This window comes from Abramis brama (assembly GCF_963993115.1).
Source record: "Abramis brama genome assembly, chromosome: 25".
Lineage (NCBI taxonomy): Eukaryota > Metazoa > Chordata > Actinopteri > Cypriniformes > Leuciscidae > Abramis > Abramis brama.
Window position 1 is genome coordinate 14,142,024 of NC_139987.1, and position 21,292 is coordinate 14,163,315.

The following is a 21,292-nucleotide window of genomic DNA, read 5'->3' on the forward strand; positions in this document are numbered from 1 at the left end:
CTTAGTACTGAGAGAAACCTTAAGGCGGAACTACACACAAGCGCGACAGTTGCATTCCGGAAGACGTACAGTGTTGGACATGCGCGTTACCCTCGGAAGTGCAACATTTATGTTTTGTAGGCACGGCATTGGAAAAGGTGGGTTGTCTTTTATATTTTCTTAATTTAAACATTAAAGCGGTGTGCATTTTTGCTGTTCACCTCATATATTAAATGTAGACCGTGCTGTTTTTCTAAATAAGCCTAGGAACAGTTGTGTTGTTCACCCGTCAGATCGGCATAAGCGGATTTATGTGGGTTATCGTTAGTTCTGTCTCATCCAGGCCCGGACTGTCCACCGCGAGTACCGGGAGAATTCCCGGTGGCCCGGTGACTGGTTTGGTCCGATGCCCTGTATTTATTTCATATTATTTACAAAAAAAAATTATTATTATTTGATATTATTGCCTGCTCATTGTACCACAGCGAATCCGGTATTCGATAATAAATTATGAATCTACTAGTCTCTACTGGCAACGCTATGGTTCGGCTCACGTCCGCTTTGTGCCTCCGTCAAGCGGTTTCGATCAGAGTAATCAGCGCGAGGGGCTCGAGGATGGAGAAGAAGCGGCCAGATGGAGTAGCTAGTGGACAGTGGCGCCTCCAGGACATTTTAATAGGGTGGCCAAAGGGGGACAGTAAAAATCCTAGGCTGGCACACTAAAACAACGGGGGGAAAGGGGGGACATGCATTGATTTCAATATCTATTTCTTTCTCTATACTAAGTTTATTTTATGTAATTTGTCATGTTGATATGCAGATTAAATTACATTCATAAAACTACGTAGTATGCACATAAATCACATTGTTTAGCAATGAACTGTAAAATACATTTATAAATTCCTGTGTAAATACATTTATACGAGTGATACAACGGCATGAAAATACACCAAAAATGAAAATAAAGTTTTAATAATAATCAAGTGATACATCAAATGTATTTAATAACCAACACTCAAATAATACAAAGTTGTAAAAACATTAAAATTACACGTAAGGCATTTTTTTATATCAACTTTTTAATAACAGAATTATGTTTCTACAATTTGTTGGTGATTTAAACGATGGTAGTAATAGCCTAACTTATTTTCATGACAGATTTAGGCCTATTTAAAAATAACCTACATTAAATAATTAATTTATGAATGATAAATATGTCAAAATGAATGAACAGGTTAAGTAAAAAATAATCAATATGTAATCTAATGCAGATATTTATTAAAATGCTCCCCTCTAGAGTTTTTTTTCTTTCTTGTTAACTAACGAGTTATGGTCATTGAATAGATTTCCCGATGTAAATGTAACGTTAACATTGTTTACCAGCTGTTTTATTTTACTCCGGTGTTTGAAAGTCACTGCTTGAGCAATTACATTAATAATTTGTGCTATAATTTCTACAGTAAAAGTAGCAAAGTGCATTGTGATTATTGGATGTTATGCGCTACAAAATGTTTAGTGAAGTTTTGTTTCGCGCATCAACTAAAAACTGACCTATTTCTAAACAGCAAGTTAAAAACTTTAGGATGACCTGGTGAATCTAAAGCTACAAAATGCATCTCTTTAGAAGGGAAAACATGGTGAACTATTGTGCATTTTGTCAGTTTTTTTTTAAGTTCAAACAAGCAATCCTCATATGAACCCATCAGTATGGCCCTGTCCCAAATGGCACACTTCAGTGAAATATCTCCATCTTGTCTTTGTTTCTGTAGATGAGCGGGGACTCGGATGGTAATAAAGAGTTCCACGAGCAGCTCCGTTTGCAGCAGCTGTATGAACAGAAGAAAGAGGGTGGAGATGATCCATTCACGTACGTCGACCCAGAAGACGGCACTGCGTACGACTGGGACCATGAAAAGAGAGCATGGTTTCCAAAGGTCTCCCATTACCAAACAAAATACTACATTTACACAATGTCTGTTTTAATAACCCGATCAGAGCTGATTCGCTGTAAGTTCTGCATTAAAGTTCATGTTATTTGCTTTCTTTATAGATAAATGATGATTTCATCGCAGCATATCAAGCAAACTATGGATTCAACGAGGAAGGGGCCCCTGATCCGTCTGCTGCGGCTCCTCCCGCCGAACCAGAGGAGCCCAAGAAGACGGAGGAGAGCTCGGACCAGGACAAAACTAAGGAAGGCGCTCAGAAAGGAGAGAAAAGAAAAGCAGACCCAGGTTAGAAGATATTCATAATCATTTACCTAATAACTGCTTTATAGATGAACTAATTTAATAATTGATGATCTTTACAATGTCAACACTGAATTTACTTCAGCTGATCAGCCGAAATGCATTATTTTCCTGACACAACCTGTATTGTATAAAGCTCTATATAAAACAAGGTGACTTGACATAAATGTTTTGTATTCTAACTATATTAACAAATATGTATTGTATTTTACAGGCTGGTTTGAAGTTGAAAAGGACAAAAACACAAATGTTTATGTGACAGGTAAATAATGTCCTCATTATTAGATTAGATTACTACATGTTTTTAATATAAATATCATGTTGTAAATACTGGTATGACTCCCTCTAGTGGCCATATCTACTTTTTAAATCAGTTGGTTGGTTTAAATAAGAACTGATAATCAACTATTCAGTTCATGAAGTGTTTTTCAGTGCATGTGTCTTTCTGCTAGGTCTTCCTCTAGACATAACTCCTGATGAGTTTGTGGAGATTATGTCCAAATGTGGAATTATCATGCGTGATCCTGTCACAGAAGAATATAAAATCAAGCTCTACAAGGACAAGGATGGGAACCAAAAAGGAGATGGACTTTGCTGCTACTTGAAGGTTGGTCATTATAACATATTGTGTAATATTCTATATATATTTCAAATAAAAACACATACACGTTTGACGTGCAGTGTTATTTTAGTATTATTTATAGTATTTATTATTATTTTGAATTAGCCTTTATTTGTATAATTTAAGTTTTTATTTATTAGATTTTAGTTTAAGCAATTCTGTTATGTGCTTTTGTCATTTTTATTAGTTTTTTTTTTTTTTTTTTTTACTCTTTCGATTTGGCTTTAATTATATATATATATATATATATATATATATAATTTGATCTCAGCTTGATTTCAGTGAACAAATACTATTTTGAATAGTTTTAGTTTTAAAACAGTTTAACATGCTTTACATGTGTATTTATATCATTTGTAGGCAAACATTTTAATTTGATTATTCCCTGCAGAAAGAGTCTGTGGCTCTTGCCGAGCGGCTCTTGGATGAGTCTGAGATTCGGGGCTACCGACTGCACGTGGAGGCAGCGCGATTCGAGCTCAAAGGACAATATGACGCCAACAAGAAGAAGAAAAAGAACAAAGAGTACCGCAAAAAGCTCCAGATGCAACAAAAGTACAAACCTTTTCTAGCTGAATCCTGTGTGGCTCTATGTAGTCAATTCTGACACATAGTGCAACAATGCTCTGCTTAATCAGCATAATATTTTTTGTGTTGCTGTAGACACGACTGACACTTGTCATTTATGATTATCAGGCAGCTGGACTGGAGGCCGGAGAAGGCCATGGACGCTCGCAAAAGGCATGAAAAAGTTCTCATCATTCAAAACATGTTTCATCCCAGTGACTTTGAGGTAAGAGTCAATCCTCTGAACATACCGACACACCCAGAAGAAACACTTGAACATATTGTAGATGTTATTGAAAAGAACAATTTGTTGGCAACATTTTACATTGAGTGACATCTGCATGGAAAAGAGCATTTGTAAAATGTCTTTTGCTGCAGCTGAAACCAGATCTACAGAATTTTCTTTTTACAGCACAGAATGTGTTTAGCCTTGCACTGGTATTCAAGATGTGCAAAGTTAATTACAGAAATGCTTTTGGTTAGGAACAGTTTAGAGCTATGGCATTGTTGAGTTTATCTGTACCCGTGAAACGTCTCTGCGTCAGACCTCAAGGCAGGTTTGTCTGCATTCCTGAAGTAGGTGCAGCTTAAAGGCTCAGAGAAGAGCAGGAATGAAGGTGTGGATCCACAAATCTAGGATCCTCATGCTTTCTGCATCTTTTAATTGTGTTTAAGAAATGAGACTGATACTAAGATTGAACTATGTTTGTGATTCAACGATAAATAATATAGGCCTCAATTATGGCTAATTTAACTGGCTACCATTCAAAAGTTTGGAATCAGTAAGATTTTTTTAAAGAAATGGATAACTTTATTCAGCGATTAAACTGATTAAAAGTCTCAGTGAATACTTTTACATTGTTACAAAAGATTTGTATTTCAAATCAATGTAATTTCTGTAATGATGCTGAAAATTCAGCTTTGCCATCACAGGAATTAATTAACATTTTTTTAATTAAGTATATTTTAAATTGTAATATTATGTCACTACTACTATTTTACTGTATTTTATCAAATAAATGCAGCCTTGGTGAGCAAGAGACTTCCTTCAAAAACATTGAGCAGTAGTGTATACTACCCCATTAATCATTTAGAAACTCCTAATCACTCTTTATTATAAATATTTTCACATTTTTAAAATAATAGCAAGTGATCAAAACGTATATGAAGTAAGATTAATAGGAATTGACTGCAAATGTTAAACAAATAAAAGCCATGTTAAATTGTAGCTTCTTCAAGAGTGTACTAGATTCTAGCTCTGCACACTCTGGACATTTAAAATTTCAACAAACATCATAAAGTGCATCCTGGGATGCTTTTTAAACATTTGAAAAGTGTTCACGTGTATTTTAAAAACTTGTTTGGTTGTTTTTCCTTCATTATTCAGTCCAACCTCATCCAACCTTCAAGATTTTTTTTAATAAAAATGTTAGTACCAGTTAGGGACAATTTATATTTGTCTACGAAGCCCATTTCAATCTTTTAAGCCTTTAGATCAAACTTTTTTTTTTTTTTGATAATGAAGAATATAAATGTTATCAAATGTGTCCAAACATTTAACAAAAAAATGTGTTGAAGAGCTGCACCATATGTGTCCTGCAGGAGGATCCTTTGGTTCTGAATGAGTACAGAGATGATCTACGGACAGAATGTGAGAAATTCGGGATAGTGAAGAAGGTCATTATCTTTGACGTAAGTCCTTTTTTACTTCTGTCCACAATTATTATGATGACTTAATTGTGTTTTTTTGGCTTAACTTTTTTTGGCTATTTCTTATGCTCAACTCTTTGCTTTCTTCCATTGGAAACAGAGGCACCCTGATGGAGTGGCATCCGTGGCTTTTAAGGAACCTGACGAGGCGGACATGTGTCAGGCGGCTCTGAATGGACGCTGGTTTGGAGGGAGGAAACTATCAGCACAGCCGTGGGACGGTGTAACTGACTACCAGGTAAAATACTCAGCCTGTTTTAAGTTATGAAGAATTGTAATTTGCTACAGAGTTTATTTCCTCGATCTGATTCAGGAATTTGCTGAATCACGAGAAGTGGGCGTTGCATACAAACCAAATGTGGGTTTGCTAAAACAGTCTCTAAATAGCTATTTGGCTGTTGTTTAACATTACCCAACAGTCTGCACGGCCTACATGATGTCATCAGTACTAAAATTACCAAAACTAAAATTGATTCAAATTTTTAAGTCTGGCTTTAAAGCATTTCATAGCACAGAGTCTGCATTTATATAAAAGTTTTTCATGATCTTTTAATCTCAACAGACTCTGGAGATTCTGCAATCCTTATGCTTTTAGATCTCACAGCAGCATTCGATACTGTCGACAACAGTGTTCTTATCTCTCGTCTCGAGCATAGCATGGAGATTAAAGGCACTGCACTAGAATGGTTTAGATCATATTTTTCAGAGAGAGTGTTCAAAGTTGGTTTTGGTGGCTAAACTTCACCCGCAGCACCACTGACATGTGGAGTTCCTCAGGGCTCTATTTTGGGGCCGATTCTCTTCTCCCTTTATTTGCTTCCCCTTGGATCTATCTTGAAGCATAACGTCAGTATCCATTTTTATGCAGATGATTCACAGCTCTACTTGCCTATAAAAAGTAAGGGTGATAATTCCCTAAAAAGACTGTTTGATTGTTTTTATGACATTAAAGCCTGGATGGCTTTACACTTTTTACATTTTAATGAAAGTAAAACCGAAGTCATGATATTTAGACTCAGTAGTTCTACTTGCGCTTCCCATTTGGACCTGGGTCCCCTGACACCCTATGTCAAGTCCATGGTAACTAACCTTGGTGTTAAGATGGATAGTGATTTTCAACTAGAGAAGCAGATAAATTCCGTTGTAAAAGCTAGTGTCTTTCAACTCAGGCTGTTTACCAAACTGAAGCAAATTTTTATCTTTCACTGATTTTGAGAGGGTTATACATGCTTTTATCACAACTCGCCTGGATTATTGTAATGCTTTATATGTAGGTATTAAACAAGTCTCCCTCTCCTCTGGTCACACAGGTTGAGGAAACCTCACGAGAACGAGAAGAGAGACTGAAAAGCTGGTCCTCTTTCCTGGGTGACGGATCTAAGGCGGACCCTTCTAAAGCAGCAGAACAACAGAATTCCAGCACACAAGAAGCAACAGAACCGACTCGACAGGAGGAGGGTACAAACGAAAGCACCGCAAAACCACAGGAGGGGAAAGATGAGGAGGAGGACAAGGAGGAAGGAGGAATGCTGTCGACCGATAGCAGTTTAGCAGGAAGTGATGATGAAGATGCGTAGATGTGGAGAGAAAACAGAACTTGTTTAATGTCTCTTGCTCAAACATCTCAACACCAATATACAGTGGTTTCCTTTTAATTGTTCCCACGACATGCCAGTGCATTTCACCATTTCAAAATTTTGGGGACAATGATGGAAATGTAACTGCAAATAATCATTTGTGTGATTATCACTTTCCTTCATGCTAATGTGTGTCACTGTCCGAATCATTTTGAAACTTCTGTTAATAGTTTTATAGTAAAAACACATTTTGTGACCTCTTCATTGTTTCTTGCTTTCGTGAAAAAGACGTTTCTTATAAACTTTGCCACAGAAAAAGTTTTTGGTTTATATGGGAACAAAAAAAAAACAAGCCCAGTGTAATTCCGTGTAAGCGTAATGACAGCTGTGATGTTATCTGTCTGAGATGACCTTGTTCAACTCGCTCGGGCACATTTCTCAGCGCACAACCTCCCGCACAAGTATCACATTGGTTTTGTTTTAGTGCGATCGGTGGCTGGATGTGCGCTGGATTCAGTTCGGTAAGCAGCGTGTTGAATGTTTCGAGGATTTGATTTTTTTCTGAATGCTGTTGGAGTCCTGTTTCAGTTTGAGGAAGGAGTGCTTACCTATTTAGAAATGTGGGTTTCATCTTTGTCTTTTTTAAATCTTTTGCTGTTCTCTGTTTATAACTAGTCTAAATAAGAGATTATTTATATGAAATAGGTAATTTCGTTTGTTTTTCCTCAACTATTTTGTTGCACTGTCCAGATTTCTATCAAATAAGTAATGTTAACATATTAATAAACTGTACTTTGCCATCTCAAGCTACATTCATACATTTTAATATACACTACTTTTCAAAAGTTTGGGGTTGGTCGATTTTTTTTATGTTTTTGAAAGAAGGCTCACATTTATTTAATTAAATTCATTGTAAAAATTCTCACATGAAATAGTACAATTTAAAATAAATTTTTGATTTTAATATATCCAATACATATATATACACTTGATCCTTCAGAATTCATTCTAATATGCTGATTTGTTGCTCACAAAACATTTCTTGTTATCAATGTTGAAATCAGTTGTGCGATCATGGTTTTATTTTTGTGCAAAACATGATGCATTGTTTTTCGGGAATTTTGATGAATATAAAGTTCAAAAGAACAGCATTTATATAAAATAGAAATCTTTTGTAACATTGTAAATGTTTTTACCATCACTTTTGATGATTATAAAAAAAAATCTTATTGACCCCAAACTTTCAAACCGTAATATTGGATCAAATTCATGCCTTTAGAAAGGTACCAGGGTTGACAGATTTACAATTTCATTTAACAGTACAAGCGTTGTGCTCAATGAAGAATAACACATTATCAGTTAAATGCTGATATTTACATCCATTAATATCCACTTAATTTTCCTATACAAAATCATTGTAACAGGGTTGACGTCGTAAGATTTTAACTGGAGAGGTTATTTTTGAAAGATTGGTGTTATTACAGTGTTAACCATTTATTTGATTTAATGTATGGGACAGTAAATTGCTTTAAAAGGGGAAATACAATAGGGTTGATGCACAACTTCATTCATTTTATGATTAATAAATTAGAGAGAATAAAGACAAAATGCTAGATTTATTTCAACGTTAAGTACTCCACATATGTACATGGGGGACACAAATGAAACCCATTTTGTAAAATAATAAATATTGTATCCCTAAGTCAGGATGATGGAGGACAGACTGTTAGAGCACTCAGAGGAGTGTAAAGATTCTCCTCAGCTGTTTACATACTATCAAGGTGATATCAACACTGCCGTGGATGAGCACTTCTTCCGTGCCCTGAACAAAGCCACCACACCAAAAGACCTCAGCACTAAAGCCAAGGAAAGCAATAGGACTCCCAAATCTGGTGTGTTAATGCCAGTAAATCTATCTATCAATCTATCTATCTATATCAATCAATCATCTAAATATATGCTTTTCTTATCCCAGATGCCCGCCTATCATCATCATCACCATGGGCTTTTCCTGGTCTAACATCTAAGTACACACACTCTTCTGGCTCCTCAAAGTTGACCCAATTGACATCCATGGACGCCACATCTCAATCCCAGGGAGTTATCGTGAATCCCTCAGGACTATCATCCTCATCCTCCCTCTGGCCCTGTCCACCCAGACAGAGCACAGCCTTTGAACTGCCTCAAATACTCTACCAACCGCCCATGGCTGCTGAGGGCAGCGGCAGCTCTTACCTGAATCTGTTACAAATGGATCGCCCAACAGGGGGCAACATGATCTCGCCCTTCTCAAAATCAGAGACCAGACCAGAGTGGAATTCTGGGACGGCCTTTAAAGATGTGTCTGGAAGCAGGATCGGCCTAGATTCAGGTACTGCAACTTATGCCATTGCTAACAGTTCGTTCACAGATGCATCTAATGCAAGGGTATACATTGTAAAGTAAGGGATAATGAAAAGTCTGCCGTTCTTGATCGCAAAATAAACTAAGACAGATGATTAGATCAGCCTTTATAACCCTGAAGTATGGGGTTCCAGGGGTTTGTTGTGTGATAATGCAATGCTAAATGTACATTATCGGTGTTAAATGGCTACTCACCAAAAATTAATAAATAGGCCTGCCTACATAGGCACGAAATATTGATTTCTTTTTTAATGAATTTTTGCAGTACTGTAAATGATTTATCTGTGCACTTCATTATTTGTTTTTTAAATCCATGTACTCTCATTGTGCAATTACTCTTAATTGTGCATTTTCCCTGTAAAAATAAACAATAAAGTAAAGTAAAGATCCCTGTTCACACGGATCTGTGAAAGCGACTAAAAATGCTGTATATGTATGCCAGGCCAGTAGTTGGCGATGTCACTTTGTATAGAAACACTAAACACCTATATACTGAACACCTAAAAGGCATGCGCATGACATCACCGTTTTCACAAATTTGTGTTTTTGTAGTTTACACGTAAAAGATAACTGTATCGTTTTCAAAAACTTGGACTTTGAAACCCGTTTTCAAAAGTTTGTGTTTTCAGGACCCAAAACGCTGTTGTCGTGTAAATGAATGGCCAAAACGCACACAAAAAAAAAAACAGTTTTTAGTTGAAAACTGTAGTGTAAACGGCCCATTAGAGTTTCAGAATGGGTTTCAAAGTGCAAGTTTTTAAAAACAATTCAGTTATCGTCTCTGTGTAAACTACAAAAATGCGTATTTGCGAAAACGGTGACATCATGCACATTTATATTGTGTTCAGTCAGTAGGTGCATTAGGTGCATAGTGTTTCTTTACAGAGTGACATCGCCAACTACTGGCCTGGCATACATAATACAGCATTGTTCGTCGTTTTCACGGATCCGTGTGAAAGAGGATAGTTTTGACAATGTTGTTGTCTGTATGCGAAGGATGCAAAGGAAAAACCTTTCCATTTTTATACATAGTTGTTGTGTAAACGTGCCCTTAGCCTCTGCCATGATGTTCGTATTGATATGTTGGTGTGACATGTGAGGTACTGCCGTAAATCAATCCCCCCGTTTCACAGAATTTTGTACCCTCTCACCAGACTTTTGGGGGATAGCGTGGGAAAGAAGTCAGTGTACCATAAGAATGATTTTGAAACTGATATATATTTATGAAAAATGTATAGTTGCTTTAAATGTGATTGTCACTTCTGAATCTCTGAGTAGCTTCTTTGGATAAGTAATTACTTATTCTAATTTCATGACTGTTAAAAAATTATGTTCTATATATTACACATACTGTATTATGTATGCCAGGCCAGTAGTTGGCGATGTTCCTTTGTAAAGAAACACTATTGCCAGCTATATAGTAGGGATTTATGCATATTCGGATGCAGCTTAACATGCAGTGCATTTGTTTACTCTGTCTGTTTATGTAGATAGATTATTTGTATTATTTTGTGTTTTTCAGGTGTGCCTGTCTCAGAAATCAATAAGGATTTGTACTGGTATTGAAGAAGAGATTTCTGGCTTTACAGTATGACGAAAATACATTTTCAGCATAAGTCTGCCTGTGTTTACATTATTATGTAAGCTTAAAAATGCTTTTGGACATTCGGTAAAGTGACTCGAACCATTCTATTCATGGTGTCAGACATTCCTCAGAGATGAATGGCAGTTAATTGCTTCTTTTAGCCGTGAGCATGTGAATACGCTTATAATTGGATACAAGTGAGAAAACCTGATTGGAAATAGTTCACTTCTCTTAGCTAGATGAATGAGTAAGTAAAGTCTATTTATATGATTTGTAATACAATCATAGTTTTACTAAACTTTCTTTTTGTATTATATGCTGTTTTGAAAGTTCATATTTTTACTGTAAGCTGTAAAAAACTGTTGTCATCAGACAAAAAAATATATATATTTAATATAGTTACTTTTCTCTCTGAAAAGTTCCTCATACTTTCGGGGACCCTTCAAAACTTCATGTACAATTGTTTCAACTCTTTAGAGCAGGTCACACAGAAAGCAAATCATAGTTCATGCAATGCTGAATGTGACATGAGCAAACCAAAAATAAATTTCCTCTAAATTGTTCAAATGTTCTTGAATTTCATCTTTACAAACCTGTTTTCTTAAAACCGTTTCACACTTTTTTTTCCCTCAGGCAATGATGTATTTCCCTGCCACAGTCCCTCACTTTTGATATATGAGTATGACAAAACAGCTAAAGGCTTTTTTGATGAATTTCCTCAAATATTTCCAAGAATAGTATACAGTAGTCTATTTTCAGAATGATTAGACATGTGACCCTTTGTTTAATAAATCCCACATAAATATAGTCCTTTTGTATCTACTTTACACATTTACATACTTTTTAAACAAGACGTTTGATTTTTTTTCAAACAGAATTATGAATGATTAAAATTTTTTGACAGTCTGTTGTATATTAGTAAATTAGAGTTTTTTAAAGGCAATTTACTGATTTTCAAAGTCAACTGCATTCTGTCTCTCCTGTTTAAAGCATTGATTTGCAGTGTAATAAAGACTCAAGGCCACCCACACATCTTTGAGAGCTCACGTGCTGCTGTTTCAGTTGGTCCAGAAGTGGGAGACAATGTCTGCTGAGCAAAGGTGCCAATGGGGGATTCGTCTTCCACTCATTCATAAATATTCCACAGCTTCAGCAGGAGAGGGCTGCAGTGCTCTCTGCTCTGCGTGTATTCAGGGGATGTGGGGTATGGACATGCACGAGGACAGCCTTTCACGCTCACTTACTCCCACATCTCTGTAAAACTGCAATTACTGCTAATAACACATTTGGAGACTGGAGAACAGAGTCATTCATTTGCCTGTCCACAAAACTTAAAGGGGCATAACTATAGAGAGCCACTGAATGCAACTTTGCTAATTTTTTTACAAAAATTAGAGCAAAATGATAAATAATTTATCTTAGGTTAGCATATTAATAGCTTTGAACATACTAGCAAACATACTAGATACTATAGAGGCAATTTTTATTCTCATAGTGTGACAATATCGTCAAAAAAATGTGTGTTCAATGAGTATATGCTTCTTTTTTTTTCTGAGCAACAATGGTGGAAATGTTCAATAGATTATTTTGTAACCAAGACTTTAAGATATGTGACTATACATAAATATAAAATCATTAAGAAATATTCACTACTGTAAAATTTAACTCTATGGTTTGAGAATGAGAATCGTTATAACTGAAGGCTTTTTAACTCTCTTGGGTTCAATCAGTGGTTTATAACCCCAACATGGGATTATTATAAAAAAATTTACAATGAGTGCACTATATTCTTGCTTCGTGTGCTTTTCTCTTTCCCATCATCCTCTCACATCCCCAGAGTGTGTTCATGAATGAGAAAATACAATTTGAGATGTTCTCAAAGCATTTACCCTATCAATAAAGATTTAAATGAACACTAAATTAATTATCTTATCATTTGATTTAACTGTTAGCAGTAATCTCAACCATGCTATAGGAAGCTTAGTTGTTGTTTTTTAGAAAGCATGCAACATTTGTAACCCATTTTACTAGCATAATGTGACGTAAGTACAAATGAAACAGGATTCAATCTGCAGGCCAGAATGTAAATTTAAGCAATGGAAATTAGATTTAGAAAGTAAATTAGTTTAAAAAAATGTGGAAAGCAATGCTCATCTCACAGCAAAAATGGGTACATTATAGTGGACCAGATGGTGAACTTTTCATTTCGACATGCTCACTATTCGATTATTGATGCCTTGGCACATTTTAAGTTCTCTCCCATCTGCCCTAATTTTCCTGCTCTCTTATGAAATAAATAAATCAGGCTGATGCCTAACCAAGAGGACAACAGGGGCACATTAAATCTAAATCTGTCATGTATTCAACACATTTTAGAAACAACCGAGAAAAACTGCAGACTAATTTTGTTGCAGTTTACTGAATTACAGACTGACTGTTAAACTGTTTAATTCAGGAAATGACCAGCGCAGTTAAAATAGTTTTTCTTCTAATTAATGGACTATGAAACTAAATATCCCAATGACTAGATAATGTCTGAAACCTTTAGAGATGCGAGACATTCTCATACAGTATGTCAGTCCTTATTAATAGTTCCCTTTTTAGACAGAAGACCCTAGACCTATATAGGTAGTCCATGCACGGGTATTGTGGCAAGCCATGTTTACCTTTATTTCTTTAAACTAACTAGAATATTTTTATACTACTAGTATTTATTTTTTAAATAATTTATAAAATGCAGTAGTAAATTGTGTATTTTTCAGTTTCACCAAATAAAACAAGATATTCCATCTTACCAGTATCTACTCCAAATGAATAGCTTATGTTCAATATTCACACTGCAGGTATTTATGACACTAATATATATCCCATTTGTTACTAGTCACATTTCTTATCTCACTAATTACATTTGCCTTTTTACTTGTTATGTGTAATGATTGAATGGCGACCTATAATTCAACTGCAAATCTTACTACACTGTTATGTAAAAATACTACAAAAAAGTATGTAAAAATAGGGCACAGTGTAGGCTAGGCCTATATAAATATGAAGGATTTTTTTTTTTTTTTTAAATCAAGTGTTTTACCTGTATCTTGCATTACGCATTTCAGTGTTGTGTTTTTCTGTATAATGTCGGGATAATGTCCTGGCAGAAAATTAGGCCTACCACGCTACATTTTCCGTTTCTATTTTTTTACAGTGTAGAATTTAATAGTGAAATTCAACAATAAAAGGCCTGGTCACCACTGGATTTCTTACCAATAATTAAAAATATATAGTAGAGACAAAAAAAAAAAAAAAAAAAGTATTCGTTTTAAGGAATAAATGGCTTGCCATAGACTACTTTGAGGATACGCGCGCTTGAGTGGCGTTTATGCTGATAGCTGATAGAGATTAAAGACGGGAGGGTCGCGTTCTTCTCCTGAGGAGGGGGGCACTAGAGAGGCGATAATGAACGGGAGCTGTGGGTCTACGGGGTATTTAAACAGCCTGAGAGTGCAACTAACTTTCCCATTGTCAAACTTCTCCATTCCAGCATACAGGTGTGCTCTATTCAGTCTATTATTATGGTTACTGCCCGCTATTGTATGTTCCTCAGAGAGTCCTCAGAGAACGGCAGCCAGTTGGACACACCGACTCCAGATCAGCCCGGATTCAGCCGCACGGGACACACTGTAGTGGCAGTGTGTTTGGGAATAATCTTCGTTTTCGGTTTCCTAAATAACTTTCTTGTTCTTTTGGTCTTCGCCCGATTTCATGTCCTGAGGACTCCTATCAATCTGATACTGCTGAACATCTGTGTGAGCGACATGCTTGTTTGTATTTTTGGCACACCTTTAAGTTTCGCCGCGTCTGTAAACGGCCGGTGGCTGACGGGAGTTCACGGCTGCAGGTGGTATGGTTTTGCCAATACAATGTTCGGTAAGACTGAGATTTAATTAACTAATATATTCTACATTCTACTGATAATAAAAAAAAAATCGTAGTGATTATCCTATCTATAACTGCACGCAGGGGCGGATCTAGAAAAATATCTATGGGGTGGCAGGAATTTTTGAGGGGTGGCAAGTTGCAACATATGGCAGACGTATACTGAATTTAATCACAGTTAAAATGGCCATAACTTTTAATTCGTTGCTGCCAATAGGGATGGGTAGGCTATCGTTCAGGTTTTAACGGTATTACTAGGCTACTCTTACCGATACTCCTTATTGATCCGGTACTTTAACGGTATTCTTATCGGTTCTTTTTGTTATATTAAAAAAAGGGAAAAAAATAATTTAGAATACAATTAATATTGCTTTATATTTTGAAATGTAAAATAAATATCTATAGCAAAAGAAAAAGCAATGCTTTAACAAAACAAATAAAACATGTAGGCTATGTTATGCAGAAGGGTGCAGGCTTTTGTGTTTTATATTCAGAAGACATAGGACACCAAAAGCAAAGTACAAACACATGGTCAAACAAAAAAAAGTATACAATTAAACAAATATACAAATTATATACCCAGTGCTTTAATTTCAGTAATGTCTACTGACATTACTGTTCAGGATATACATTAATATGGGCTAAAAATACATCTAATAAAGGTTTAAAATAACACTATAGTTTATCATAGATAGATTAAAGCTTATATCATTCAAGAGCTGCGACTGTTTTTCTCTTTGCCTTTTGTTGTTTGATTCACATTAATGGAGCAATCGTCAGCAGGTTTATTAGACTGCTGCCTCTTTAAGACCAAATGCAGATCTAATCATTATTACGCATCATATTTTCTCCCAACTATTAACGCCCATTTAAGACATAAACTGTATTTAAGTGAATAATCTGTTTAAGTGAATCTCCAAGACAGCCATTTTGACATATTTGATCGTTTAGATGTGCGCACGAAGCCCAAAATATACGTTGCTTGTCTCGTTGCGGTGTGTTTCGGAGCGCGTGCCGCATTTGGAACAGCGTCTATTGCGTCAATTTTGGCACTTTTAATAGCCTTTTATTATCAAACGCGTCCCCCAGTTTAGCAACAATATAGACTACATTTTACAACAATCACCGATCATGCAGATTCTGACGTTACGTTTGGGTTTTAGGGAGAAATGACAGCGCGCTGTGAAGTTGCGCTAGACAGAATGCAGCTGCAGTTTTTAATGGTTATACCTCAAATATCTTCTTTTTTTTATAATCATTGGAAGCCAAAATCTAAATCTAAAATAAAAGTCAATATAACAGCAGGAGAACAATTATGTCACATAACCTTACATTTACCTCAGGAAAGCCATTTAACGACCATAGCATGTTAATTGAATAGAAAAAAATTAGAGAGGAGATTTTGCTGAGCACTATATTACATAGGCTATTTGTTATATTTTTACTTATGTCATTAAATAATTGTTATTATAACAAAAACTGCATTATATTTAATTTAATGTTATTTTTAACCTTTAATAATACCAGCAGATTGGGCCCTCTATGTGAGATTATTTTTTTAAATAAAATTTAAAATAAACATGTATCCAAATTAGTCAATATTGAATCAAAATCGGAATCAAATCACAAGAATGGAATTGAAATCTTGAAATTTTTGTCAAGCAATAATAAAAACTGTATCCCATACCAGTCATTGTACAATGTAAACATTGTAACATGTTGTCACTAAACTTCATAAAATTCTATTTAGTTACCAAATGTTTTGACAATCACAATTACACAATTCACTCCAAGCTAAACTCAAAAGTTGGTCAGTCAGATTGGTTAATTATTACAAATAATTGGTTAATTGGAGTTTGCATCATTGATTGTTGTTATATTATCCTGTTTATTATAATGTGAAGTTGTTTTAAAACCATATTTTATTAAATTTATGTATATATATTAAAGGAATGAGCCTCCCTTCACCCAAAAATGTAAAATTCTGTCATCATTTACTCACCCTAAAGTTGTTCCAAACCTCTATAAATGTCTCTCTTCTGCTGAACAAAGAAATGTATACAGGTTTGAAACAACATGAGGGTGAGTAAATTATATGAGACAGAATTTTCATTTTTGGGTGAACTATTCCTTTAAGGTGTCTTGACATGATTCGTCTATGTGTTTTTAATCCACTACAAAGAACCACTTCATAAGAGTCATTCGTTCGGGGATCAGATTACACTGATCGTGCTGTATATTTGGGTAAATGTTTTCTGTTCTGTTGTGAGATGTATAGATTTGTACATGGTTTAATAAAAGTTCAAAAAGAGAATTTGGCAGCAACTATGGTTATCAAGGTAAATTAAGGTAAAATAAACATTTAGTTGATAATCATATAGGCCTAATTGATTTGTCTCTTTATCCAACATCAACAGGTATTGTTTCACTGGTATCCCTCGCTGTACTGTCATACGAGCGTTACAGTACCATCCTCTGCTGCACAAAAGTGGATGTGTCTGACTATAGGAAGGCCTGGCTCTTCATCACAGGCTGCTGGCTGTACTCTCTCGCTTGGACATCGCCACCACTCTTCGGATGGAGCAGTTATGGTCCTGAGGGTCCCGGCACCATCTGTTCAGTCCAGTGGAACCATCGCTCCCCAGAAACGACTTCTTACGTCATCTGCCTCTTTGTCTTTTGCCTGCTCCTGCCTCTTCTTCTCATGGTCTACTGCTACGGGAAGATCCTCATTGCCATTCATGGGGTGAGGGAAGAGTGAAAGTGGAAAAGGTTTAAAGAGAGAGAGTGGGAGTGGAAGCAGTGATTTTGATAAAGAGCTCTCTTCAAATAAGACTTATCGATCTTTCTAGCCAAATGTTTGTTCATAAATTAAGCATTTTTCATGCTACTGTCCAGAACCAAAATCATCCAAAAATAAAACAATTGTGTCATCATTGACTTGCCCTCATGTCATTCCAAACCCACAAGACTTTTTAAATGAAATCTGAGAAGTTTCTGTCCCTCCAATGAAAGTCTACATAACCAAAACCTAAAAGATCCAAAATGGAAAGGAGTCGTAAAATAAATCAATTTAAATTGAATGGTTTAATCAAAGTCTTGTGAGGAGATATTATTGCTTTATATGATGAACAGATTTAATTTAGGCTTCTATTCAAATATAAACACACTTACATAGAGTGCATCACACATTGTAAACAGGAGCTTGTGCCTGTGTCATGTGAAAAGCCTAAATTAAATCTGTTCATCATATAAAGTGATCATATATCTTCACAACACTTGGATTAAACCACTTGATTCATATAGATTTATTTTGCGATGCCTTTATGAACTTTTTTGGATCTTTTAAGTTTTGGTTACCTTTCAATGGTGGGACAGAAACCTCTCTCTTAATTTGTGTTTCGAGGATTAACCAAAGGCTTATGGGTTTGGAATGACATGAGGGTTAGTATATGATGTCAGAATTCTCATTTTTGGGTGAACTATCCCTTTAAATGGCTATGCACAGCTGGATCAGATTTGAGCATTTTAGCAAATTCTTGTAGGCCTTAAAGCAGGGCTCAGTAGTTTCGGGATTTCTTCGCTGTATTCACGCTTTTTGCTTGCAGGTTTCTCTCTAGAGCTCCCCCCACAGCTTCGGAATAGATATTTGACAACACTGTTGTAAAAACTCATTGGCGATTCTCAGACGCCAGAGGCTAGTAGATCAACGACATCAAAGTAGATGGGTAGAAGTAGATTCTTTAAAACGTCTTCTTCATTCGGGTTCGAACAGCGTGAGGGAGCGCAATAATGACAGCATTTTAGCAGATTTCTTTTGGCCTTAAAGCAATTGTTTACATCGCGAGACCTGATATCACGCGATACTTCCTGACGCGGCGGCCGGCGGCCCGCCGGCTCAAAGTTGCAAGTGCGGATTCTCCACTCACGGGCACCAGGGGGGTGCGAAACGACCACCATTCAACCCGAAATAAGTAATATAACCATTCCAATGACTCCGAAGCTGTTCAGTTAAGGTAAAAAAGTTACTTAGTTCACCTTTAAACGTACAGTATGGGATTTTTTCTCCACTAGGGGTCGCTAACGTATTTACAATAACAAAGGCGTAGTTTGATGATGCAACATTTGCTAAGAATTATGGATCTTGTCGTCAACGTCAAGCCGACCGATCTAATAATGTTTATGGATGACTGAATACATCAATGCTTTTATCATGACTGTGATATGAAGCAGTTCGGGATTGCTAAGAGACAGCTGTCAGCTCCAAACGCGACGCGAGTCCTGCGGATATAAAAGGAATATGGACATTTCATTCTACCGAACTACACGCAGAATTACTACTCACAGGTCAGTTTATTAGACAAATTAAACTTGTGAGGTAACGCAGCGCTGTTTCACTTGGTCTAACATTACACTATCACACTAAACTGCATTTGAATGTGTTGAAATGTATGTGTTAGTCTGTCTGTATGAGACTAGCAGTAAACTAGATCAACATTAGAATAACATACAGATCATATTCTGACATTTTATCATTGTTGAACTATATAACATTGATTAGTTTTATGTAAATGTGCTCACCTGTTTAATAAAGTACATGTAGGAGCGGTCGAAGTCTCGGACGTGGAGCTCTCGTTTATATACTGTCTATGGGAGCTCTCGGCATCTCGAAAACACCGCGCTGATATTGATTCTCGTTTTAGTTCTCCTTTTTTATCCAAAGTCTGCTTGCCATGGTCCATATTTGAACGAAACAACAACAGCGTGCAGATAGACATTGCGAACTACAGTGGTCCACGTCTGTTGTCTTGGTTACTATCAGAGGGCTCTGGTTCATAACTCTGGTTACCATGGCAGCACGAGCGGAAACCAGGGACAACGCGGATATGACGCCATTGACTGCGACAAAACGGAAATAAAGAAACGTCCCGTGTCTTCGAATTAAATTAAAATTTCTCCTGGTTTGAAAGTTGTTGGAAACAGTCGGGATAATGTAAGTACACAACTAAAAAAAAATATATAACATAGATATAGTGATTTTTGCTATTTTTAAAGCAAAGAAGTTACATATTGTGCCTTTAACAAATGCAAAAAAAAAACAAATATTTGTGAATCAAAACATAAAAAATAAAATGCTTTAAATTCCGTCAAACATTCTGGGTCATAGACACCATGTGGTGTTTCAAACCAGACGCAAATGTACAGCTTGATACTGTTGTTCTTGAAAAGCAAACCTCAAAGCATGTCTTCTCACCCCACAGGTTGCTAAGATCAATCAGACAGCTGCGCAGAGGAGGGAAACACACGTGCTGGTGATGGTGGTTTCCATGGTGTCCTGTTACCTGCTCTGTTGGATGCCGTATGGGGTCATGGCATTGCTTGGCACATTCAGCGTTGGCATTGTCAGCCCCACAGCCAGCGTCGTGTCGTCCATACTAGCAAAGAGCAGCACTGTTTTGAATCCCATCGTCTACGTTCTGTTCAATAATCAGGTATGTGCCTCTTATAGGTGTATTTGTTTCCTCATTATCCTTATAGACTTGTATTACCATCAATTCTGAATTCATTGCCAGTTCTACAGGTGCTTTATAGCTTTAGTAAGATGCGGTCCAGAGCCTCCAGCCCATCTCACCCTTCACACTGAAGAAGGTGGTGCTCAACAGGACTGCATCCCTATGGGGTCATATGGTGTTACTTCTCCACCTGATAGCCCAGACAAGTTTGGGACCCCCACAATGACCCAAAGGGCTTCACTACAGAGAGGTAATAAGACTTTGGTTCGTGTGGTGCAATGTTCTCCCTGAAAGTGCTGGATATGAAAGCACTATCCATGCAAAACCATATTAAGAGACAGGAAATAACATTGTGTGCATTTTTACTGCCATATACATAACTCAATGTGTGTTTTATAAGAAATATATTATATCAAAGTTTTGTTTTTGTGCAATGATGATATTATTTAATTTGTTTAAAGGACAAGTTCGGTATTTTACCCTTAAAGCCCTGTTTACAGATCGTTTCTGATGAAATACAACGGTTAAGATTAAACTTTGGACACATGCTGCTGTCCCGAGAATTTTAGGTTTCTTTCGCTTTCCCCCCCACCTACAGAATGGCAGCCTATGGGCACTGGAACAATCCTTCCAAAAAAACGCATTAAACTTTCGTTTACAAAGATGTGAAACTCACCGAGTGGTCAGGGGTGTTCACTGATATGCTCACACAAAAATCGCTCCAAAAGATGCTTTCCAACAGGTTTTATCGTAGTTTTTGTCCAAGTTTTTTGTCCAATCAGTGAACACCCCTGACCACTCGGTGAGTTTCACGTCTTTGTAAACGAAAGTTTAATGCGTTTTTGGAAGGATTGTTCCAGTGCCCATAGGCTGCCATTCTGTAGGTGGGGGGGAGAAGCGAAAGAAACCTAAAATTCTCGGGACAGCAGCATGTGTCCAAATTTTAATCTTAACCGTTCTATTTCATCAGAAACGATCTGTAAACAGGGCTTTAAGTGTAAAATACCGAACTTGTCCTTTAAATTTCTTGTAAATGTTGCATGAAAGTATTGCCACCAGGTGTCAGTATTTGTTCAAACGTGAAACAATGTAACTTGGGCTTGGCAGCATCTAAATGTCATGCCTATGGTGTGCAAAGGTATGAAAAAAATAGAAGT

General features: G+C 36.5%; 3 protein-coding genes across 6 annotated transcripts in view; all 3 read left to right on the top strand.

The window, feature by feature from the left end:
- The first annotated feature begins 64 nt into the window (after nucleotides 1-64).
- htatsf1 (HIV-1 Tat specific factor 1) lies at nucleotides 65-7,510 on the top strand. The gene is made up of 10 exons (XM_084104644.1): nucleotides 65-137; nucleotides 1,749-1,913; nucleotides 2,030-2,213; nucleotides 2,443-2,490; nucleotides 2,681-2,835; nucleotides 3,242-3,405; nucleotides 3,547-3,643; nucleotides 5,020-5,109; nucleotides 5,228-5,365; nucleotides 6,438-7,510. The coding sequence occupies exons 2-10, from the start codon at nucleotides 1,749-1,751 to the stop codon at nucleotides 6,702-6,704; spliced, it is 1,308 nt and encodes a 435-aa protein (XP_083960770.1). The 5' UTR covers nucleotides 65-137; the 3' UTR covers nucleotides 6,705-7,510.
- A 392-nt stretch (nucleotides 7,511-7,902) lies between these two features.
- LOC311076423 (uncharacterized protein) lies at nucleotides 7,903-12,612 on the top strand. 2 transcript variants are annotated; one of them, XR_014604664.1, is made up of 4 exons: nucleotides 8,294-8,596; nucleotides 8,680-9,075; nucleotides 10,630-10,939; nucleotides 11,326-12,612. XR_014604664.1 is itself a non-coding variant. In XM_084104645.1 (3 exons), exons 1-3 carry the CDS (start codon nucleotides 8,413-8,415, stop codon nucleotides 10,671-10,673), a joined length of 624 nt encoding a protein of 207 aa, XP_083960771.1. In that variant the 5' UTR covers nucleotides 7,903-8,412; the 3' UTR covers nucleotides 10,674-11,262. The 2 variants fall into 2 exon arrangements, 1 of the variants encoding a protein (XP_083960771.1); XM_084104645.1 differs by lacking the exon at nucleotides 11,326-12,612 and having other exon boundaries at nucleotides 7,903-8,596; nucleotides 10,630-11,262.
- A 1,417-nt stretch (nucleotides 12,613-14,029) lies between these two features.
- The window catches only part of tmtops3b (teleost multiple tissue opsin 3b), a 29,760-nt gene continuing 22,497 nt past the window's right edge, over nucleotides 14,030-21,292 (top strand). Inside the window, exons 1-4 of one of the 3 annotated variants that reach the window (XM_084103786.1) lie at nucleotides 14,030-14,613; nucleotides 17,040-17,368; nucleotides 19,884-20,114; nucleotides 20,196-20,556. In XM_084103786.1, coding sequence (XP_083959912.1) covers nucleotides 14,259-14,613; nucleotides 17,040-17,368; nucleotides 19,884-20,114; nucleotides 20,196-20,426 — 1,146 coding nt within the window. In that variant the 5' untranslated portion in view covers nucleotides 14,030-14,258 and the 3' untranslated portion in view covers nucleotides 20,427-20,556. Of the gene's footprint in view, nucleotides 14,614-17,039; nucleotides 17,369-19,883; nucleotides 20,115-20,195; nucleotides 20,557-21,292 lie in introns of those variants that run through there. The other 2 variants (XM_084103787.1, XM_084103785.1) reach the window with 2 other exon arrangements.